This window comes from Ruditapes philippinarum, unplaced genomic scaffold, assembly GCF_026571515.1.
Source record: "Ruditapes philippinarum isolate M1 unplaced genomic scaffold, ASM2657151v2 ctg1901_1_1_1_1, whole genome shotgun sequence".
Lineage (NCBI taxonomy): Eukaryota > Metazoa > Mollusca > Bivalvia > Venerida > Veneridae > Ruditapes > Ruditapes philippinarum.
In genome coordinates this window covers 18,516-43,039 of record NW_026865272.1, presented here as the reverse complement: position 1 = coordinate 43,039, position 24,524 = coordinate 18,516, and the positions used below count along the sequence as shown (strand labels likewise).

General features: G+C 33.3%; 1 protein-coding gene across 3 annotated transcripts in view; it reads left to right on the top strand.

The window, feature by feature from the left end:
- LOC132728460 (uncharacterized) overlaps positions 1-24,202 on the top strand; it is a 61,872-nt gene extending 37,670 nt beyond the window's left edge. Inside the window, exons 52-88 of one of the 3 annotated variants that reach the window (XM_060714106.1) lie at positions 120-179; positions 643-762; positions 1,218-1,332; positions 1,989-2,155; positions 2,665-2,779; positions 3,324-3,517; positions 3,984-4,098; positions 5,006-5,262; positions 5,823-5,937; positions 6,459-6,766; positions 6,954-7,065; positions 8,579-8,781; positions 9,461-9,575; positions 10,019-10,287; positions 10,546-10,660; positions 10,997-11,250; positions 11,302-11,376; positions 11,829-11,943; positions 12,195-12,421; positions 12,701-12,815; positions 13,294-13,586; positions 13,744-13,858; positions 14,440-14,669; positions 15,114-15,228; positions 15,812-16,062; positions 16,446-16,580; positions 17,001-17,162; positions 17,834-17,884; positions 18,546-18,721; positions 19,201-19,358; positions 19,903-20,069; positions 20,510-20,557; positions 20,973-21,020; positions 22,531-22,648; positions 23,103-23,185; positions 23,579-23,702; positions 23,992-24,202. In XM_060714106.1, the coding sequence (XP_060570089.1) occupies positions 120-179; positions 643-762; positions 1,218-1,332; positions 1,989-2,155; positions 2,665-2,779; positions 3,324-3,517; positions 3,984-4,098; positions 5,006-5,262; positions 5,823-5,937; positions 6,459-6,766; positions 6,954-7,065; positions 8,579-8,781; positions 9,461-9,575; positions 10,019-10,287; positions 10,546-10,660; positions 10,997-11,250; positions 11,302-11,376; positions 11,829-11,943; positions 12,195-12,421; positions 12,701-12,815; positions 13,294-13,586; positions 13,744-13,858; positions 14,440-14,669; positions 15,114-15,228; positions 15,812-16,062; positions 16,446-16,580; positions 17,001-17,162; positions 17,834-17,884; positions 18,546-18,721; positions 19,201-19,358; positions 19,903-20,069; positions 20,510-20,557; positions 20,973-21,020; positions 22,531-22,648; positions 23,103-23,185; positions 23,579-23,702; positions 23,992-24,118 (5,567 nt within the window). In that variant the 3' untranslated portion in view covers positions 24,119-24,202. Of the gene's footprint in view, positions 1-119; positions 180-642; positions 763-1,217; positions 1,333-1,988; positions 2,156-2,664; positions 2,780-3,323; positions 3,518-3,983; positions 4,099-5,005; positions 5,263-5,822; positions 5,938-6,458; positions 6,767-6,953; positions 7,066-8,578; positions 8,782-9,460; positions 9,576-10,018; positions 10,288-10,545; positions 10,661-10,996; positions 11,377-11,828; positions 11,944-12,194; positions 12,422-12,700; positions 12,816-13,293; positions 13,587-13,743; positions 13,859-14,439; positions 14,670-15,113; positions 15,229-15,811; positions 16,063-16,445; positions 16,581-17,000; positions 17,163-17,833; positions 17,885-18,545; positions 18,722-19,200; positions 19,359-19,902; positions 20,070-20,509; positions 20,558-20,972; positions 21,021-22,530; positions 22,649-23,102; positions 23,186-23,578; positions 23,703-23,991 lie in introns of all 3 variants that reach the window. The other 2 variants (XM_060714105.1, XM_060714107.1) reach the window with 2 other exon arrangements.
- The last annotated feature ends 322 nt before the right edge of the window (positions 24,203-24,524 follow it).

The following is a 24,524-nucleotide window of genomic DNA, read 5'->3' as shown; positions in this document are numbered from 1 at the left end:
AATTTATTATGTTACTTCATGTATCTATATAGTTACAAAACTAAGTGTGGTAATTGGCATATGTTGTTGGTAAATATTATATCTTTAGTTGGTAAATATTATATGTCTTTATTTTACAGGAGTACATACTGGTGGTGGACCAGTCCCAACACCACGTCCAATCATGACACCAGCACCAGGTAAGTGAGGAAGTTGTTGTATTATCTTGTTGCATGTTTAAAATTCTATTATAAAAAGTTATTGTTCAAGTTGAGCTTTTGTATATAAAATAACATTTTAGGATAAAAAGAAATGAGCTGCGTCATGACAAAACCAACATAATGGGTTTGCGACCAGCATGGATCCAGACCAGCCTGCATCTCTGCGCATTCTGATCAGGATCCATCAGTTTCTCTAGTTGTAATAGGGTTTGTAAGCGAACAGCATGGATCCTGATCAGACTGCGCGGATGCGCAGGCTGGTTTGGATCCATGCTGGTCGCAAACCCATTATGTTGGTTTTGTCATGACGGGGCTCAAATATCTTAGCTTGGTGGGTGTTATTTGCTTTTATTGTAAAGGGAAAATACAGTATGTTTTGGTTTAAACTGAAGATGATATTTTGACTACATTTTCTGTATGACTTCCCTTTATTTATATTCAGGCACATACAGCACCCTTGCTCCTATACCAGGGGTAAGCACATTGGCTCCTATACCAGGTGTAAGCACATTGGCTCCAAACCCCAACATCAACAATACCCCTGCACCAACACCTGCTCCAAGTAAGTCACCCAAAGTACATGTGTAAAAGTTTTTATTTTATTTTTACACATCAATTTTATATGTTCTATGATTCACTCTAGCGTGACAGAAAATATAACATACAATTAACTCCCTTGGTTCGTATTCAGTATTTAAAAGAGTTCTGGCCCCTTCTCAAATACATTTAAACTGACTGGGTCGTTCAGTAATGAAATGTAGATTGTAATTTATTTTATATTAGGTGTTGATTTTCATATGTTTCATCATTTAGATTTTTATGAGGTTGAAGATTTACTCAGACACCAAATAGAATATCCTTTGTTTAGAAACTGATAATAAGTTGTAATAAATATTTTTATTATTTTCAACTTACTGAAAGTTATATTGTTCAAAATACGTTTTGCATTTAGACATTGTCTTCATTACATGTTGTTACATGAATGCAATAAAGAATTGCATAAATTTTGTGTTTAAGAAATATGCGTGTACAAAGGCAGCGTGTATACACAAGGTCAAACATGGAGAGATGGATGTCAGTATGACTGCACATGCTATGATGCTGAACATGGAAAATACAGATGTACCGATGTGTAAGCAGAATTTTGAATTTTAAATTAGTGAAATAACTGAACATTTTAATTTTGTAATACATAATGAATATAATGTAGTTATGCTGACGAAATTTCAGTTGTTCAGTAATTTCATTACATTTTTGTATGTGAGGGAAAAACAAACAATCTTTTATGATTTATCATAAATGTTTTGACAAATCATAAAGTTGAATATTTGCATTATGTTAAATCTATCTGTTTAAAGCAACAGGGATGTCAGTAAATAATTCTTTAAGACATTGTGACTATTTCCAGTTCTTAAAAGTTTTAACATGTCATGTTTAACTGGTTTTAGATATAGGTAGTCGGGCACCAAACACAATAAAAATAGTGAATAATTATATTACTTAAAAATAGCAAGGACAATAAATACATAATTTGAGTTTTTGTTTATTCACCTGAAGGTAAAATCATGTGTTTCTTAAATTATTTTTTTTAAATGAATAAAACTGTATATGCATAGCTGACAAAGTTTAACATATATGTGTGGTCAATTTTAGAGAGAGAAAATGCTTAATACAATATTGTGAGCAAGTTTGTTGTATATATTTGTTTAAAGTTTAAATACGTTACATTATCTTATTCTTAATATACATGTTATTGCGTTATATAACTTATATTGTTTTCTTGTCCAGCTGCCCAAGATATCCAGGTCTTCCACCTCAGTGCAGACTTGTGAGAGATCCAATGAACCCATGTTGCCAGAAACCAGACTGCTCCACCCCTGCACCCCAGGTCACATTGGCTCCAGTACCAGGTGTCAGCACCCCAGCACCAAACCCATTTGTAACACCTACCACAAGTAAGTTTCTTTATTTAGAAGATTATTTGTACAAAAGTTACATCGCCAAAAAGGGTAATCATCCCGTAGCTTTAGTTTACATTAGATATCTGTGGATTTAGTTTTATGTAGGGTGGTATCATACCAAGATTCAAAAGGCTTGATATGAAAATGTCACATTTTAAGTCAATCAGCAACACAGGTTTATACAGAATCTGAAACAGTTTCAGAGCTGTGCCTTATTCAATTAGTGCAATGTCAGGAAATTGTTACAATTTGTTTATGAACAAGATAGTATTTCAAACTAGATATATTTTCACAGTTATGGCAAAATTCAACATTTGATATATAGGAAATTAAGATGTTGCACATGTTTGTCATAGATATTTTATAATATAGTTTATAACTTATTATGTTTGATGTTGGAACAATTCTAGTTTGAATGAGAAGTGTGCTTATAAGAAGAAATTCTTAAATCTGTATTGCTGTAGTTTATATTATAAACTAATTACAATTTTTGTAAAATTTAGGTTTCTGCGTGTACAAGGGTGTCCCATTGAGAAAGGGACAAACATTTGATGATGCCTGTGACAAGGTTTGTAGATGTGAGGACACCATGTTGAATGATGTTGTGTGTGACGACAGGTATGTTGTTATATCTGATTTCTAAATTGAATCTTTAATTGAGCCGCGACATGACAAAACCAACATAATGGGTTTGCGACTAGCATGGATCCAGACCAGCCTGCGCATTCGCGCAGTCTGTTCAGGATCCATGCTGTTCGCTTACAAACCCTATAACAAGTAGAGAAACTGATAGCCGGCAGCATAGATCCTGATCAGACTGCGCAGATGCGCAGGCTGGTCTGGATCCATGCTGGTCGCAAACCCATTATGTTGCTTTGTCATGACGCGGCTCAATTATGTTTAGCTTATGAACTTTCAATGCCGTATTAGTGTAAATCCTTTCTTTACTAAATATCTGAAATTGACTTGTCCATCTTTCTAACTGGGCAGAACCATTCATGGCTTTTAGGGAAAATTTTTGAATGGTAAACTGTCTAGACCATGATCAGATGGCACAGATGTGCTGGCTTATTTTGGTCTACAATTGTTGCACAGGTAGAATATGTTGCTGCCAGCAGGCTAAGTGTTAAACTAGTTGTATAGAAATTGATTTTCATTCCAGATGTCCAACCTACCCAGCCCTTCAATCCGGCTGCACAATGGTAACAGATCCAAGAGATTCATGTTGCCGTGTACCACAGTGCCAACCAACAAACTCAGTCACAAATCCAAACACCACAATCCTTACTGGAGTACCTGGCACAATTACTGGACATACACAACCTAACCCATCTAATCCATTCACTGGATCTAGAGGTAATAATATATTACTTCATTAATAACTTGTATCTCAAACTATAATCATATCATATGTAGATTAAAATGTTCATATTTACATACTAATCTACGCTGTTATATATTCTTTGAAAAAAGAAAAAAGTTTGATTATCCTTATGTATTATAAGATTCTATCAAATAGATCAAGTTTCTAATTTCTTTTAACCCAAAGTTTTCTTACTTACAAATTGGAATTGTAACAAATAGTCAGTATTTAATAAGCCTATCAGATAATTAGTTTATTTTATACATATGTAATAATATAATTGTGCCTAAATAAAAAGACTGCATATATTTTGATAAATGAAAATAGAAATTTTTAATTGACATTATCAAGATAAGTCCTTATACTCCATGATTATTGAGCCAGTGTACTCAGTGATGAATAACTTCAACATGTGATCATTTGTTGCATATAAAAATGTAAAATATTATATTTTTACAGATGTGTGCTTGTACCAGGGTAAGGCATATAAGACCGGAGATAAGTGGGATGATGGATGCACCTACACGTGTGTGTGTATTGATGGAACAACTGGTCAATACAGATGTACTGAGAGGTAGATTATGTATATCTGTGATAGATAAATGAGCCAAGTCATGACAAAACCAACATAATGGGTTTGCGACCAGCATGGATCCAGACCAGCCTGCGCATCCGCGCAGTCTGATCAGGATCCATGCTGTTCGCTTACCAACCCTATTACAAGTAGAGAAACTGTTAGCAAACAGCATGGATCCTGATTAGACTGCGCAGATGCACAGGCTGGTCTGGATCCATGCTGGTCGCAAACCCACTATGTTGGTTTTGTCGTGACGCGGCTCAAATGACTTTAGATTTAGACCTGTGTTAATCAGTTTTAGAGATGTCAAGCATGCATTGCTAAGACAATCTGAAAGTCAAACTGCACTGATGTTGTTGACTGGCTTGACTCTATACTGGGAGCATAGACATGCTTTTTATCATGTTTGTTGTGTTTAGAGAGTTTTGATAAGTAGATGATTACATGATGTGTAAAAATAATAGTAATGTTAAGATAAGATTAAAACAGTATTCATGTACATTTAAGGTTGTTTAATGTATAAGTAAAGTCAGATTTTTTGAGTGAAGTAAGTAATGTCTCAATGGTGAACAAAAAATATATGAATACAAAAAATAATTGAAAAACACCCTTGTCAAAGATTGGATAGCTGACATGTAGAACAGAAAACATTTTGGAAAATTACATTCAAGTCTTTTTTTGTGTTTGCCAGTTTCATCATTTGAGAAACATGATGTGTGTTTCAGAGAATTGTTCATTATTATGCCAAAATTAATGTAGAAACAATAGAATTAAGATTACTGAATTGTTGAAATGCCTCGATGTGAGTAAATTGTATTATTACATGTGTCATACATTGTTTCTTGTTACATATATATTACATATATTTTAAACATTTTTTTCTCCACTGTTTATTTTTCTGAAGATGTGCGAGATACCCCAATGTACCAGCTCAGTGTAGTATGGTAGCCGACCCCAGGGACAATTGTTGCCAGAAACCTTACTGCCAGTTCATCGCTCCAACACCAGCACCAAACCCGAACCTTACACCTAGCCCATACCTGACACCACAGCCAGGTGTTTCAACCATTGCCCCACTACCAGGTGTTTCCACTATTGCACCAAACCCAGTGAACACACTAGCACCACAGCCGGGAGTTCAGCCAACCCCAGCTCCAAGAAGTAAGACACTTTTAGATATATCCTTAAAATATGATTTACATGACTTGTATAATTTTTAATTTTATGACTTGTGAGAATCTAGGAATTTTATTATGGTCTTTAAAGCTTGAAGTATAGACCATTTAAATAAGCACACATTTCTTATTCATATGTTTGTGTGTACAGTGTACACATATTGGATTGTGTACTTGTACATATGTATTAGAAAATTTCTTTCATCATATGACCATGAAAATTGAACATTTTTTACTACATTCTGATGTCATGTTATTGTCAACAATGAGAAACAGCTTGCAGCGGAGTAAATTAGATTTTAATAGTATGAATTGACAGTGGTAAATCTTGTATATACCCTGCTTTGAATTTGGAACAGTTCATTTAAAGTACAATGGATTTCATTATCAAGACAAAAGTTAAGTCTTGTCAAACTGTACTGAAGAACAGGCTGGCCTAGGTCTATACTTGTGGCAAAGTTTACTAGGGTTAGAGTTAATTTAACAAATGAATGTATTGTATAAAGCTGGTGCCCTGTATAAAGGGAGATAATTTGTATATTTCAGTGGTATGCCAGTACAAGAACCAGCTATACAGACAAGACCAGGTCTGGTATGATGATTGTAATGCTGTTTGTAGATGTGAAGATGCCAATACTGGTTATTACAGATGTCAAGAAAGGTCAGTGAATATATCCTATATCAATAAACAGACGGTATATTTTAAGGACTATCTACTTTTTTTCTGAATTCTAATTTCAGTTCCTACAATGTACTATATTTCTTTTACTTTGATATCACATATGATGTGGAGTGGTTATATTGTTTGTTTCAAATTATCAAAGACTTTGTGTGTCCAAAGAATATTTACTTGGAAAAAAAGTCCTGCTTACAGATATACATGGTCTTTCCATAGTATATGTAGATAATTTTGGAAATATTATGCTTCTTGATATTCTAGAATACCTAGGATGTTCTTATTACCAAAGTCAGATGTCCTTGAGTAATTAGATATGTACAGTGAGTTTGTATTCACCTTAAAGGTGACAGATGATTAAAATAATAAAAGACAATAAGAAAAATTTGGATGCTCACAACAAATTACACTTATAATCAGACTTCCCACAGTTGATAATTTAATTTACTTTATGTGCTTTGACAATCACAATAAGTATATACATGTACATGCATTGTTCTATTTAGATGTGCAAAATATCCAAATCTACCTCCAACTTGTACCCTGGTACCAGACCCGAAGGATCCAACTTGCTGCAAAGTTGCTTCATGCCCAACACCACCAACCAGTGTGCCACCAACACCAGGATACCTGATACCAAACCCCAACACACCAGCACCACCAATGGTAACTGGTGTAGCTCCAGTACCAACACAACCATCTCCATACCCAAATCCAAACCCACAGAACACTCCAGCCCCACAACCTGGTGTATCTACTTTAGCACCACAGCCAGGTGTGAACCCCACACAAGCACCACAGCCTAAACAACAAGGTGAGTGTTGAAGAAAACAAATTTTAATAAGTGTAATATCCACATATTATATAAGATTTTTTTTAAAGTAAGTTTAATGGTAAAAGACAAACAGTTTAGACTGTTTTAAAAATGTGTTTTATTTGTGTTACTCTTCTCTTGTATGACAATAGTATGGTGTACAATAATGGACATTCATATATTTCAGGATGTTTCTTCAATGGTAAGGTGTACACAAAGGGTCAGAAATTTGATGATGGCTGTGACTACCATTGTATCTGTGTGGATGATATGACTGGACAGTATTCATGCACAAAACGGTAAATTCTCTCTCCAATTTCTAGCTTCAAAGTCAAGTCATTTCTGTATATTTTATTAATTTGTAACTTACTGAATTTGCATAATAGATTTGTCTTTGTTTTTTCAATTTGGTCAGCCAGGAATCTTTTTGAAGGGACCTAAAACACGATATTGATAAATAGAAGAGTGCTAAAATGTATGTTTAAGAAGAAGTTACAGAAAGACTTTGCCATACAGGGTATTCCATTAAAGTGGATCGAATCTTATTTAACCAACAGAGATATGAAAGTTGTCATTGAACAGTCCTCATCGGATACTGAACCACTGAGGTTCGGGGTTCCCCAGGGTTCTTGTGCTGGACCGGTGATATTTACTCTCTATATAGCTGCCCTTAACAAAATAGTCCAGAAATATCCGGCGGATTTGTATGGATATGCAGACGATCATAAAGTGGCATTTAAAATTAGAGCTGGTGACCATCACAGCGAAGAAATCGTTCGCCAAAAACTCACTGACTGTCTTAATGATATTGTGTCATGGATGACTAGATTTAAGTTAAAAATGAACAATAGCAAAACAGAAATCATCATTTATGGTACAAGACATCAGCTGAAGAAATTGAACATTTCCAGTGTCAATGTTGGTGGGGTCGAAGTCAACTGTGTTGACAATGTGAGAGTTGGAGTACAGAAGACCAGCACTTTAAGTTTTGACATCCATATTCAAAAGAAGTGTCAGATTGCACACATGCAGTTAAGAAATTTGAAAGCAATCAGAAAACATCTCACTCAGAAATCTGCAGAAATCCTTGTTCACGGTTTGATTCATTCACATTTAGACATTTGCAATGGATTATTCGCTGATATTCCAGCCTATCAACTTGATAAATTACAACGTGTGCAGAATTATGCTGCTAGAATTGTCACTGGAGCTGCTTACTATCAATCCAGTTCTGAAATTCTTAAATCACTCCACTGGCTTCCAATTCGAGCAAGAATCATGTACAAAGTTATTGTGGCTGTGTTTCGTGTTGCAAATGGCACCGCTCCATTGTATCTTCGTAAATTGTTCACTAAATGCCAGAGTCAGTACAGGAAAAGACTGAGATCCTCATCATCTAGCCACATTCGGTTTGATAAACCATCAACAAATTCAAAACTTGCTGATAGATCCTTGGCCATTGTGGGACCTAAATGGTGGAATTCATTGCCAGACTATCTGAAGGACATTACCAATGAAAATCAGTTTAAGGCCAAACTTAAAACATACTTGTTTGGACTGTTTTTCAACTAGAGTTGTAGATTGGCTGTGCCATCGAGACTGGGTTTGGGAGTGTCTTGATCAAGCATATGTGTATATAGTCTTTATAATGTACAGCGCAATCGAATATTTAATACATTTTTGCGCTATATAAATGTCTTGTATTTGTATTTAACAACTTGGTAACATAATTTAACAAACATTTTTATCACTAATTAAGAAAACATTAATTAGAAAAATGCATGATTGTTGTAAATTAATTTATCATTTCAGTTGTACTGATTATCCACAAGTACCAACACAGTGTGTGATGGTTCAAGATCCAAAGGATGCTTGTTGCCAGGTACCATATTGTGACTATGTGAACCCATCTCCATTCCCACATGGTATTCCTACACCAGCACCAAATCCGTTCCAGACACCACTGCCAGGACAAGTTACAGTAGCCCCACAACCTGTCACCAGACCACCTCCAGGTAAACTTCATGAAATCTATAAAACAAAAATGATAAAGAACATATTCTATATTACAAAATTTAAAAAAAAGACAAGCATAGATAGTTCTACATCAAAAATGATTGGCATAGATAATGATAAAGTACATATTCTTTTATTACAATTAACATTATCTGTTTGGTTATACATGTATATGTATATAGCATGATGACATTATATTTTTTGTAGATATATATCATTGTGACATAATTTTGGTGATATATAGCATTATGACATTTTAATATCTGTGATATATAGCATTATGACATTATAATATTGGTGATATATATAGCATATTGACATTACAATGTATATTTTGGTGATATATAGAATTATGACATTATAATATTGCTGATATATAGCATTTTGACATTACAATGTATATTTTGGTGATATATAGCATTAAGACATGATATTGCTGATATATAGCATTATGACATTATAAAATTGGATATATTTAGCATTATAACATTGTATGTTTGGTGATATATAGCATTATGACATTATAATATTGCTGATATATAGCATTATCACATAATTTATTCTTGGTAATATATATCATTATGACATTAAAGTATTGCTGACATATAGCATTATGAAATTATAATATTGGTGATACATGTATATAGCATTATGACATTATATTTGTGTATATGTCAGGTTATTGTGTGTACAAAGGAGTATACTACCAGCAAGGACAGACCTGGGATGATGGCTGTGATAAACGTTGCAGATGTGACGATGTTTCTACTGGCTACTACTCATGCTCAGAAAGGTGCTGTGTCTGTTTGTTTGTTTGTATCATTTGAGTTAGGCAAGTGCTACCCTATTTAAATCATGGTCTTTCCAACATTTAACTTGATCAGTTTTTCATTTATTCTGTTTTTAGTAACTATGTATATAGATGCTGATTTGTTTGCACAGAAAGTACATATAGGCACTGAAAGGTGCATCCCTTTTATACATGTTAATTCAAATATTATGATTAGAAACAAGCTATTTGTCATGCCCATTGTCTGAGAGAATACAAAATATAGGATTTATGAGTAGGCTGAGAAAATGTATTTATCTATAATGTTACATGGTATATTAAATATGCATTTTAGTCAAAGATTATCAATATTTACTGAAATACACCACTCCTGACATAGATATGTATTTTTTAATGAGTCAATTTTTTTTCTTCAATTTTCATACATTGTTTCCTGTGTTTTGCAGATGTCCAAGCTATACCGGTCTCCCATCTAGCTGTAGACTGGTAACCGATCCTAATGACAGTTGTTGTGTGGTACCCGATTGCAACACCTTTACACCAGCTCCTACACCATTGATCTTTAACCCAGGAACCAACCCACCAATCAGTGGAGTAAATCCATCTACCACACCTAAACCAATCATTGTGGCACCAACATATGTACCAGCTGTATTCTCTGGTTCCAGCAGTAACAACCCTGGCAGTTATGGAACCGGCCCCTCAGGAAATGGCAGTAAGATTCTTATTTCATAGAAAAACCAACAAAATAATTTTAGTGATTAAAGTGTTGTTGAAGTTATTAGGGCTTAGGATGATGACTGTTTTTGATGTAATAGCAAATTTCTGTGTGAAAGACTTAATCTTGCTATAAATTCCAATCTAGATTCTTAAAGTACTGAATTCTGAAATACTGAAAAATTTAGGTAAGAAAAAATTCAACCTCCCAACAATTTGTATTTTAATTATCGTACAAAATATATGTTTATTTCAGAGATGTGTGTATACAAGGGTAAACCTTATACTCAGGGACAAACATGGGATGATGGTTGCCAGTTCAGATGTACATGTTTCGACCAGAACAGAGGCCAGTACAGATGTACCGAGAGGTAGTGTATATAACAATTCCATTGAGGTCCATGTCACTAAAATACTTCTTATAAGAAAAATAATAAATTAATAGATATAACAATTAACGATTTAAAAGAATAGTTACGTGCAAAATTAGAAATATTTGTAATGATTGTTAATTGATCATTATGTCTTCTTGTCAGTTATTGCATAGAGCAAATCTCTTTTTCCTACAATTATAATAAGGATGTGTTGAGACATTTGTAGCAGTTTGTTAAAGAACTTATTTATGAAAAATATTTCATAAACCATTACATTACATTTATTTCTCTTGACAAGCTTATTGAGGATAATATGTTATATGCTTTCTCCAGATGCCCAAGATATATCAATTTACCCGCCTTCTGCACATACAAACAAGATCCAAATGACGCCTGCTGCAAGATAGCATCATGTGATGTGTCCCAGGTGCCAACCCCAGGTGTATTTGTACCAACACCTAACCCACAGTATACTGGTGTACCTGGTGTCAACACAGGACCATCAGGCTCAAACCCACCAAATACCTACCAGCCAGGTTTCAACACTGGACCCTCAGGCTCAAACCCACCAATTACCTACCAGCCAGGTTTCAACACCGGACCCGCAGGCTCAAACCCACCAATTACCTACCAGCCAGGATTTAACACCGGACCATCTGGCTCACAGCTTCCAATCAACCCAACATCAGGGACAGGCACTTCTGGCAATAGAAGTAAATATCAGAACTTATTGAGTTCCTTTCATATTACCCAGTTTTAGATATTTCCTAATATTCTCTAAGAGAAGAAACTCATGTGTATTATACTCGATAGATTAGAGACAATATGCCAAAACTATGCTGTCAGATGTGTATTAATATGATATATTAGAGACAATATGCCAAAACTATGCTGTCAGATGTGTATTAATATGATATATTAGAGACAATATGCCAAAACTATGCTGTCAGATGTGTATTTATATGATATATTAGAGACAATATGCCAAAACTATGCTGTCAGATGTGTATTTTTATGATATTTTAGAGACAATATGTCAAAACTATGCATTCAGACATGTGTATTTATATAATAGATTAGAGACTATATGCCAAAACTAAACATTCAGACACGTGTATTTATATGATATATTAGAGACTATATATGCCAAAACTATGCTTTTCAGACATGTGTATTTACAAAGATATGACAACACATCCACTTGGCTCCACATGGCAAGATAATTGTAAGAGCTGTGTATGCGAAAACCCACTCACTAATTCCTACAGATGTACTGACAGGTAAAATAATGTCAACCCTAGATTTAATATGTCTTTAAGAAGATGTTGGCTGCTCAAGTGTAAAAGTAACCTTAGATACATAAGTCCATAAAACAGTTATTATTGCTAAGACTTTGATAGTTAGGTACATGTATGATCGAGCAATTCAATATAGCTTTACATTTCTTGACCATATTATTTTATAGTAAATGATATTTGCAGGTACATAAAGAGTTATAACTTTTAAAAAAAACATATTTTTTTATTTTTAGATGCCCAGTTTACTCAGACCTTCCAAGCACCTGTTATCTGATTAAGGACCCTAAGGATAATTGCTGTTCCCTACCTCAATGTTCAGGTTCTCTTTCACCCGTAACTGTTACTGGTTCCCAAACTCCAGGAACATCTGGATCCAATATTGTACCAGTTGGTACCCATACTCAATTCACTGGTAGCTACAACCCACAACCTGGAACCGGCACCATTTCTGGAAGTAGAAGTATGATTTTCTTTTGCTTCTTTTTATTTTTTACACTGTTGAAGTAAGGTCAATGAGAGATAATTGTAATTACTTGATATTAAAACCATCATGCCTGAAATATAGTTATATTGGTTTTCTGAAAAATAGAGTGATTTTGATTTTGAACATGTTAAAGTGTAACTATTTATGTATGTTAATGCAGAGACAAAGAGATGTTATCTACATCTCTGGTTTATGTAATATGTCCATTACTTTAAGCATTGAAAAAGTAATTACTAATTTTGTATTATTTTACAGCTGATTGTGTATACAAAGGAACTACCCATAAACAGGGTGAGTCTTGGGATGATGGATGTGCCTACACATGTACCTGTACCGATGCTTCAACTGGTCTTTATACATGTACTTCAAAGTAAGTTCTGAATATGTATGCACAGTATATATACTTTTTTTTAAATAAAAGAACATTGTGCATTGTATAATTGAATATTTATTGAATTTTGTCAAGGGTATTGTCTGGGTCATAGTATTTTCCATTTTTTGTGCATAGATTATGAAGAAATGTTTTTTTTCCATTTAATAAATGTGCAAAGATTATGAAGAAATGTATATGAATTTGTTTTTAGATACATAATTGTATTTCAGCCATAATGCATAACCCTTACTTTTGTTTTTTAAGCTTTAAGGTTTCTTAAGCAATATTTTACAATGTATATATACATGTACATCTTATTCTGATTTTGCTGTGCTGTGAAAAATGTGCTTGTTAAACTTGTAATTGCTTATTTGCAAAACTTATAATTACTTATTTGCAAAACTTATAATAACTTATTTGCAAAACTTATAATTACTTATTTGCAATGCTTATAATAACTTATTTGCAATAACAGATGCCCACAATACCCAAGCAGTATTCCATCTTACTGTAAGATGAACACAGTACCTGGCATGTGCTGTAAATCATTGAGCTGCAATATCCCACAAGTAGGAAACTACGTACCATCTCCTATGCTTATACCAACCCCTGCTCCACAACTTCTACCTGGCCAGACACCAGCACCAAACACAGGAAGTTCACAGGTCATTTACCCATCTGGTACCCAGCCTGTCATTGGAGGACAGAGCCTGTATCCAGGCAGTGGTTATGCTCTTCCACCAGGTGTCTCCAGCGGAAGCATCAGAAGTAAGTATTTTTATATAATGCACGCTTAATGGGCTTAAAACTAGATTATCAGACATTTAATAGGTCATTTTGTAAATAATGAATTGAAATAATAATTGACAGAAGTTATAAGTAGTTTATTCACTATGTTAATACATACATTGATTCACTTTTAAAGACCAATGTGTGTACAAGAACAGACTGTACAACCAAGGAGAGACTTGGGACGATGGATGTGATTATGTTTGTGAATGTATGGAAGCCAAGACTGGTTATTACCAGTGTAAACCACAGTAAGTTATAGCCATTTCTTACTAGAGAAATATGTGCTACTTCTTGCAAACGCCTTATCTTTGATTTTACATGACAGACAAGCATCACTTTATATTTCAAAGTCTTTGATTTGTGATTTTTTTTTAATTTGATACATATCTTCCTTAAAATGATAAACAAGCATTAGCTATATTCCTTTTACTTGGTATGCATTTTATTACTAATTAACTGTTCGCCCATTCAGCTGAGGAGAGCATCAAATATATTATATTAGTGTCACTGGTCTGTCATTGAACAAGGCAAAATTTCTCCATGACATATGATCTCAAACATTGAGTCTAATGGTCATTTGTCTCTCATCATTGGTTCTATAATCAGTCAATTGCTGAGAAGTTTGTAATTACTGGTTATTTATTTAGTAATTTTGGTAAGAAGAACTTACTGCAAAGATATGACCATTATGTGTTTAAGTCAGCATCAAAATAAGAAAATTAATCAAACAGTTAGTTTTTAGCTCTATTGAATATTGTTTATAATGACTCCCATCTACACTTTAAAAATAAAAAACAGAGACAAATGGGAATATGCATTTATTTAACAGGTGTCCAAAATACCAGCTCCCACAGGGATGTTATACAGTAAAGGCTGCTGGCAAGTGCTGCGATGACCCTGTCTGTATGAAACCAGATGGTTCCAAGTTCAATCCTGTTACCAACCCACAGACTGGATACCCAGTGTATGGCTCATACCAACCAGGCACAGGAGGATTCAGACCCGGCTACAACCCAAGCACCGGAACATATGGCACAACAGCTGTAACTGGATATAACCGTAAGTGTTTTTTTTAAAGTATTCTGACAAAAATTGTTCAATTATTTTTTAATCATTATTTCAAAATGAATAATATTCCAAAGCGAGCATCACAGACTTTTATTGTAATTAAAGTTCGTGCTAGCATTTATGAATTTTAGTCCCTCATATTAGCAAATTATTGAATAAGCAATGATTATGTCAACCACAACATATATGTATCTATGTTGATACTAACATAGGATATGAGGCTATTTTATGGGTACTTTTACACAATTTGTGACAATTAATGTTAAATATTCATGTAAGCATAAAGTAATTTATTTGTTCACCACTTCACAGCATTTTTAATATTAACTAGTAAAATTTTGATAAACATTATCAAGAATCTGGAGGTGAGATGCTTTAATGCAACATTGTTTGTGATGGTTATTATATATAATAAAATTTTTTCTTCTCTTACAGATCAGTGTATATACAAGGGAAGAATCCATACACAGGGACAACGTTGGGATGATGGATGTGACTATTCTTGTCAATGTACAGATGCTCAGAATGGAATGTACTCATGCTCTCCAAAGTATGTACATGTACATTTACCTGTATGTTTTATATATTATGATATGTTAAAATAGATACAGTGAAACCCCTCAATTAAGACCACCATTTGGACTGGTCCATAAGGTTATTATATAAGGTATTATTCAGAACTTGCCAATTGTGAATTTTCCCCGACTTATTCCTGGATGCAAACAAACTTTGACTGTTACAGCTTCATGGTGAACTACTATTTACTATAGAGTAGTAAACATGTTGCTGTAATTATCAATATATTTACCAAGTTGTAACTGGAAAGTTTGTTTGTACCAGGGGATTAGACAGGGAAAACCCTCATTTGCCAAGTTATGGAGTATCTGTATTAAGAAGACATTTGATTAGCAGTTGGTGTGAAATAATTTTATAGATATATATTGTTTATTATTATAAATATTATCAGCAGTTAACTCATCATTGAATTGTTTGTTAATTTTATCATGTTTAGAAACATCATCACTATTGTATTTTCAATAAAAGATTCTTTTGATTTTGTTCAAATTTATCATGAAATAAACAATTTTTTATTATTTTTACAAACATTTAATTGATATCTTATTTATTTATAGATGCCCAACTTACACATCAATGCCATCTGCCTGCCGCATGGTAACAATTCCCGGCCAGTGTTGTCAAGAACCACGCTGTAACTATCCAGCAGTGACAACGATCGCAACACCTATCATCCACACGGTGGCGCCACATATCTCGGGCTGTGTCGATGCTATTCCCAACTGTGCTGCTTATGGACAACAGAGTTGCAGAGCACCATACGACAAATGGGCAGAACAAAACTGTAAAGCTTACTGTAACCTATGCCGTAAGTATTGAAAATAGGATTTAACTCTATAGTGTTGGAGTGTTAGAGCAGTACCTCTAGATTCTTGCAGAAATCATGATCTGATCAGATCACAAAGTAGACAAATATTACATTTTTCGCCGATTCTTACACTATTTCATTCATGATCATACATTTATTGGTTTAAAGAGATGAATTAGTCATCTTAAAGTGCATTTCGGCAGGTAAAAAAAGCAAGATTTTAGCAGTTAATCATTCAAGTGTCTTGTCTGGTATACACTGGAATACGGTATAATTAGTGTGGTGCTTCAACACTTTATTCTAGTTTCACTCTTTAAAATATCATGTAGGATGACGGATTTTATGAAAAATTTATCAAAATTTATGTTTTTTTTTCTTTGCAGCCCATACCCAGAGTCCACTCTCAAACCAATGTGTTGACAAACTACAGAATTGTGATGCATATGATACAACATCATGTACAGGTGTTTATGAACCATGGGCGAGAGAAAACTGCAGGAAGACTTGCAACCTCTGTAGTATGTATTTATAACTCTTATTATTTTTTGTTTCGTTTATTTGTGATTGAACTGCTGCCAAATTAAGTAACTTGGACATTTTGTTGCGTTACTAGTGACTACAGAAAACATGTTTAATAGATATGTGATTTTTATTTTGTAGTTATAAAAAAATATAATTTTTATTATAAACTTTAAGCTGTATCAATTTATCCACAGACAAAACCTGAAAAATGGAAAAGAAATGGTCTAAATTGACATCTTGACTATCTGCATAAATTTTCCATACTATTTTAATTAAAATTGCTAAAAGTTTTTTGTTTTTGCTTATGAAATTGATGAAGGAATTCGATACAAATGTATCATGATCTTTAAAGGACTTCAGTTGGAAAAAGTGACTGTATATTTGTACACTATAATTGTCTTCATTATTTTCCCCAGCAACATCACCTCCAGCTATTGTGACTCACTACCCAGCACAGACTCTGCAGCCATGCTCCGACAAATTGCCTAACTGCGATTCATATGACAAGAGTACTGCTTGCGAGGGCGTGTACGAACAGTGGGCCATTGATAACTGTCAGAAATACTGCAACAAGTGTAGTAAGTTATCATTTATATTTTAAAAGTGAATATATGAGAACTGCAACCTTAAACTTTCTGTAAATAGACAGTATGGTTAGGTATCAAAATCTGAATATAATTATACTGAAAACGTTTTTTTATGAATATTGCCAAATATAATAAATACCATAAAAAGAAATAATTTTTGGTTGAATTTCGGTATAATTGCTAATTTCATCCAAGTAAGCTTATTGGCTTAAGGAATATCAGGTTTTTAATTGTGTAAATTTGTTTGAAAACAATTGTTTTATATTAGTGAGTTTAGTTATGAATGAACAAGTAACTTAAAACTGTTTAGGTGTAACAAAGTACATATGAGAGGTCTACAAATAAGGTAGATCTAAACAGTATTAAAGGGTTTTGTCATTTATACTGCTGTATTGATTTTATACTACATGAAATTGCTTTTGATCTTCATCTTTTTTTCTGAAAAAGGTAAAGGTTTTATTCAGGAATGTATTTAGGAATACTGACTTATACACATGTATAATGAAAACCTTTGACTGAAATTTATCATTTTTTTATAAAATGTGACGCAATTTTCAACCTTTTAACATTCTTGTTGCAGTGTAAATTAGCATGTAGATTTTCTATGTTTCAAAGTTTCCCTTATTGTAGAATTTTAAAATCATATTTTATAAAACTTTCAGATGCACAAGGCAACTATGGAACCACAATGACTGTACAATTACCTAGCAGCAGTAAGTTCATGATTTCTTCTCTATGTATAGATATTAATATCATTTAAAAAAAACAAAAAAAACAACTTTTTGTCCAGAGGTTGACTGTTTTTTGTACTGACAGGTTTGAATAATGATAATGTTTGACGGTTAAACTTTATCCTGCTGGTGGCAATAGGCCGTATTCTTGAAGTCTATGCAGACCAAGATCAGACAGCACATCTGTGCCATCGGGTGATAATGATGCTCTGCATTGTCCGCTATCAACTCCTTATATATTTTTAAATATTCCCTCAAAAAGATAAATTGGTTTTGTCCAGATAGAAACGCATACACGTCTATTTAAGTCCATTTAAGATATGTAGTTGGGAAAGGGTTCATAAGTAAACACAGTACAATATTTGATATCATGCTTATTTACTTATACAGAAATAAACTGTGTTATACATAACACTGTCAACTTATCATTGTATTCAAGTCTTATTGATCATATGGTATAAATGTCTATCTGTCATGCAAGATATAATAGTTTGAGCCATACATTGATATCTCGACATATAACCGCAGGCAGTGCAGGCTACTACTACAGGGAACAAGCTTATCAAATAAAAAAGAATATGTTTGACAATCAAGATAACGTAAGTATATTGAAGTTAATTTATTTTCATTTTTTTTTGTCTAGACTGGATGATAATGATGAAGGGAGTGGCCGGTGTACCAGGTGATCTCTACAACCTGTGGCACGGAACTGGAACCATGAACCCCAACGTACCAGAAGCCATGTACCTAACTAGCACCTACCCCGGACATTACAAACCTGATCTGTCCAATTACTGGAACAGTCTTTGCATTGACAAGGTATATATGTTTTGTATAGGTAATATAGGCAAAGTTAACTTGTTAAAAATGGCCTTTTAGTGTTAGTAATACAAGTAAAGTTAACTGTTTATTAAAGGTATAGGTAATACAGACAATGTGAACTACTTGTTAAAAGAACTGTCATGGGAAATATAAAATAGTAATGTCAAATTGCATAACTATTTATAGACAAATCTGTTAAATTAATATAAACTAATGGTACATGTATACCTTATTGTTTTTGAAAAAAAAAATCTAAACAAATCCGCGCAGTCTGATCAGGATCCATGCTGTTCGCTTTTGGTTTCTCTACTTGTTATAGTGTCTGTAAGCGAACAGCATGGATCTTGATCAGACTGCGCGGATGCGCAGGCTGGTCTGGATCAATGCTGGTCGCAGACACATTATGTTGGTTTTGTCGTGACACGGCTCAAATTGTGTAACACATATAAAAATAACCTTACAAAATTACTTGACAGGTTAAAGTTGCTATCTTCAACAAAGGAGTAGAGAAGGCCAACATTATCTTTGATGCCACTGGATCAGACAAAGAAAGCTGGTTTGATCCAAGTAGGATCATCTCATCAACATGGACTGATATCAGATATGCACCAAAGAACATCTTCAGTTTGATGGGGTAGGTGTTGTTGTTTTTTTTGGTCTCAGCAAAAGTTATAGTTATATGCTCATGGTCAGTGTTTGTTTGCTTGTAAACTCGGGGATAATGGGTTCAACATTTACTATAATTCTAAGGGACACAGCCATGTTTTGTTATTATTATATCTTTACTGACTATGCATCATATAATGTCTCATTTGGTTCTACTTGGGTGCCCATTTGTGCCTGAAATGGTTTTCCTCCACCATAAAGTTGGAAATTAAGCATATGACCTATACTGTGCTGGTGTGACGTATAACCCAAATATAAAAAAATGGCTCTTTTGTTTGTTTTGTAAAAGTACTGAATATATATATACTTTTAAAGTATGTAATACTTAAAAAATGTTGTTAAAAGAACAGGAAACAATCATGAGTGACAGAAAGTCTTTAATTTGCTTTCATCGGTCTTAATTTGCTTTGATCAGTCTTAATTTGCTTACATCGGTCTTAGATAAAAGTATAACATGTATTTTTGATTTTAAAGAAACCAGTTTGATTGTCATAATTTGTGTTTTATTGCAGTGATCAAGCAACAGGACATGAATTCCTGGCCAGCAGCTCAGGCAGTGGATGTAATTCTCAGGGCTGGATCATGGTATCAACAAAGAATAATTGTCCATTTGAACAAGGATCTCAGAAACCTGCTTTCTATTATGCTCCCGGCCAATCTGTTACCAGCTGGGGATCTAGTAAGTTGATTATTATATACAATGAGTGGTTAATTTGCTCCGAGGATACTGAATGTTTTCTTGAATGGAAGTTATCCAGCAAACTTACATAAAACAATTAAATTGATCACTTAGCGAGGCAAAAATAATCTGTAGCTATTGTTCTCAGACTGCGAGGCTAATGGTCATACGTCGCTCACTGCTGATTCAGAAACCTTGTGGGAGATTAGTAGTTAGTCACTTATGGAGTAATTTGTTAATTACTGGTTAGTTATCCAGTAAAGCTTGTTAGGTTAACAAACTGCTGAGATATGACAAAGTCACTGTACAGACCAAACAAAAGAAAAGTTGGTTCAAATTTGTTATGCTTCACAGATTTATATTTTATGCCACAGTATTGAATGACACAAGTAAAAACAAAGGTAGCGTTGAATACAATATTTCATCCTTATATATTACAGCTCAGCCAGGAACGGGTGATGTCTTTGCTATTTTGGCTCATCCTAACTGTAAGTGTAACCTCGGTGCTATATATTTAAATTTAAGTCAGAGCTTTTCAAATAACAAAATTCTGATAAGACTTTTTTAATATCCTCCACAAACATGGCAAATAATTCACATTACATGCTTTGAATGCGGAAATTGACAAGTTGTTTGTAGTTGATAGTCATGTCAATGAAATAAGCTAAACTGTTACAAGAATGAGGCAAATGTTTTACCTGTAGCTTGATTCCTTACGACTGATGTAATTGAAACAGCATATTAATGTTGAATTTGAAAATAATAATGGAATAGTCAATTTGTTAGATGGTAATAAAGATGGTGTTAAGCTGTTTAATTAACACATATTGATATAAAGCATTTTGGATAATTACAAAATGTATAGTAACAAACATTTTCTTAAATTACCTTTATATTTTATAGGTAATGGTACTGGACCAACCATTCCATCCCAGACAATTGTAGCAACATGTAAGTATATATACTCACTATACTCAACATCACTAATTCCGCGTCATCATTTATCTCACGGTAATGGCATATTTTCATGTGACCAGTGTTGTAATTGGTCAGAATTGACATATTTTATTCAAACACCTTAACAACAAAGGTTTTGTGCAAAATAATTTAAATCTATAGAATTTTACGTAAAACTGAACAACATTTTACAAACTTCTGCAAAAAACAACAATAGTCCATTAAAATTGTGCATACGTCTGAAACAATCATCATTTTCTAAATGTTCTTGTTTGTTGAAAAAATAAATTTTGAGTTACAATGTAAAAATACTTTTAATATTTAAAATTATGCAAAATAACTTAAAGAAATTTTAACTGAAACATGAAAAAACTGAAATAAAACACCATTACCGTGAGGTAAATGATGACATAATGTTTTCAAAACGGCCGACACACTGTTTACATCTGACAAATTAAAACTAATTTTGATTGAATATATTGTTGTTTCCTTGTGTCATATAGCAGAAAAATGACTAAATGATACAGTTTATGACAGTTTTTGTAGTGTAAGTTTATTGTTTGTGTTCTTTACTGTTTTAAAGTGTTAAGTACCGTGAACTAAGAGAAGCACAGTATACTTATTCTAATGCTAGAAGTGACATATTATAACATTTCTTTCAGTCCAAAATATATCTCACAATATCGCTATATCTCCATATACATATATGCTAGGCTATATTATTAAATCTTTCCCTCAGAAATTTTTGTCCAGCGCCGTTTCAAAGAGAACATGGATAAGTTATTGCTAATTATTGGTAGATCGCAATATAAAAACTAGTAAGGTACTGGTACATAAATGTGGAGCACACTACCCTCTCATATCATGAATGAAATATTTTTTTAAGATGTATGAAGCTCAAATTTGATACATGAAAATATAAATAATTGTTACATAGTCCCTTTGTAAAGGTGACACAAACATGTTTTGAGTACACACATAGTATATGTACTACGATTTAAACTGTACACACTACAGGTGGACACAGAATGACTACATAGTGTTTTAAAAATCTGGTAGTATTTTTTTAATTGCCATCTTCACTTGATTTGTAATTGGGAATGCAGCTTCCCATACATAGTGTTTAGTTTGAACATATTTTATTGCATTAAATACATGTTTACAAACATATTATACAAATAATGAGTATATATCAAAATGCAAATGGGTTGGGCAACAAGTTCCTAAAACATTAGATTAAGCCCTTCCCAGGGCACTATACATAGTGTTTGCATTCTTTAATGCAACTTAGACATGTTCAATTAGAATGTGATGGATTTTTAGTTTCTGCAATATAAGTATTTTACATAAAGATGAGCCTTGTACTGGATTTTAAGTTTCTGCAACATAAGTATTTTACTTAAAGATGAGCCTTGTACTGGTATATCTTAAAAAGAAACTAACAAATTTGAAGAATAGGAAGTAAAATTATTGGTTCATTATATGTGTTTTTGTATGTTTATAGCAAGTTTCTGTATATACAAGAGCAAGATTTACAACCAGGGAGAGGTCTGGCAAGATGGTTGCCAGTATAATTGTACATGTGAAGATGCTAGAACTGGATTCTACAGATGCCAAGATTTGTAAGAGACTTCTTGAAAATTCATTATTTATAACAATGTAATAAGTTACGATACAATTGAATTTTACACCATATAAGAAATCACGGTATTAATTTGCCAAACCCTCTGGATTTTGTATTAAGATATTTTAAATTAGAGAACTGATACATTTAACATATGTCAGCAGTACACATTCAAGTTTTAATTCAGTCTTGGTTAATAAACTGAAAAGTAATCTAATTGTGACCGATTGTTAAGTTTTCTTTTTATAAAAATAAGTAAGTCAGTTAGTAACGACTTTATTTAACGAGGCTTACACATTCGGTTTCATGATCTTCCATGTGGGTCTCAGCAGAATAATAAAATTGTCTTTTTATAGATCATTCAAACTTACGTAAATTTTCTCATTTGACATATACAATGCACCATTAACAGAAGAAATGTGCGTATAAACTGAATGATGTTTTAATTACAGATGCCCAGTATGGAACAATCTTCCAGCTGGCTGTACATTAGAAAAGAAACCAGGAGAATGTTGCTCTCAGCCTAGCTGTGGAGGTATGACTAATGATAACAATTTGAGTTTGTCTTTGTATTTCATTGTACTTTTGTTTTGATAAATTGTCAGTGTCACATCTACATCATCACCTTTGAAGGAGCTATATTAAACATTCATGGTACCTTCTTTATAATATAAGGTCTTTTAGCAGGATTTAGGTAGATTTCCGTCCGTCCGTATTAAATATTCAACATCATTAGTGAGGTAATAACCTGCTAGTATCAAATATTTCAAAGCAAACACGGCACACTAGAAGTTTCACGAATAATGTTTACACTGCAACATATTTTACCATTTGGTTTTCTATTCTTTAATGAATTTAACAAGCTTAGTGGTCTGTTAATCTCTAACAATTCTAATGATTTTTATTTAATTTTACCTCTTTTAAACAGTTACTGCAAACACTTGTTATTACGGTGGCAAATATTACCATGAAGGAGAGAAGTGGAGGGATGGTTGTAAATATAAATGTACATGCCAAGATGGAAAGACTGGGTTCTACCAATGTCAAACACTGTAAGTAGCGTTTGTAAGGCTTACACTCATGACTGGCTTGTTTAAGGATTTTTATTATTATTTTCAAATAACTACTGAGTATTTTGATTGCTGAATGACAAAATACCTGTGAAAATAAGTGTCTTTCCTGACTAATACATGTACTAATGTAACCTGCTTTTTTGATATAAATTATTATTTTATTATGTTTCGTTTGGAATGTATTAAAATTTGTTACAAAATATCATTTAAGATATCAATTTCTTCGTTTACATCATTTGTATCAACACCTTCTTTTTTTCTGTTGTAGATGTCTTAACTGGACATTACCACCAACCTGCCGCCTAGACCCAGCTCCTGCCGGTAAATGTTGCCAAGTACCCGTTTGTCCAAGCAACGTCCAAATTCAATATCCACCTGGTTTTGTACAAGAATAAAACCATTAATGAATTGTGCCATCTTTTGTTTGTATTTATTTCTGTTATATTAATTCTAAAGTAATAAACATTTGTTTAAAAGTACTCAGTTTTGGTTTTGTGTGCAAATATTTTTTATTTTGTTCATAATTTCTGCTTTTGAGTGTTATCATCAAATCAGCGTCCTGCACAGGTTAACTATGAGATAACGTGGTGACCCCGTGACTTTGACCTCATTCATAGGGATACTGCATTCAATATCTTCATCATGACAAATCATAATTTTATTTTCGAAATTATTTAACTGTTGTCTACAAATAATTGTTCTGACCACTAGAAAAATTTCAGTGCATTCTGTTGATATTGAAAACTTAATAGATATCCAATTAACGACATCCTGGACAACATAAAGGGATATAAAAGATAT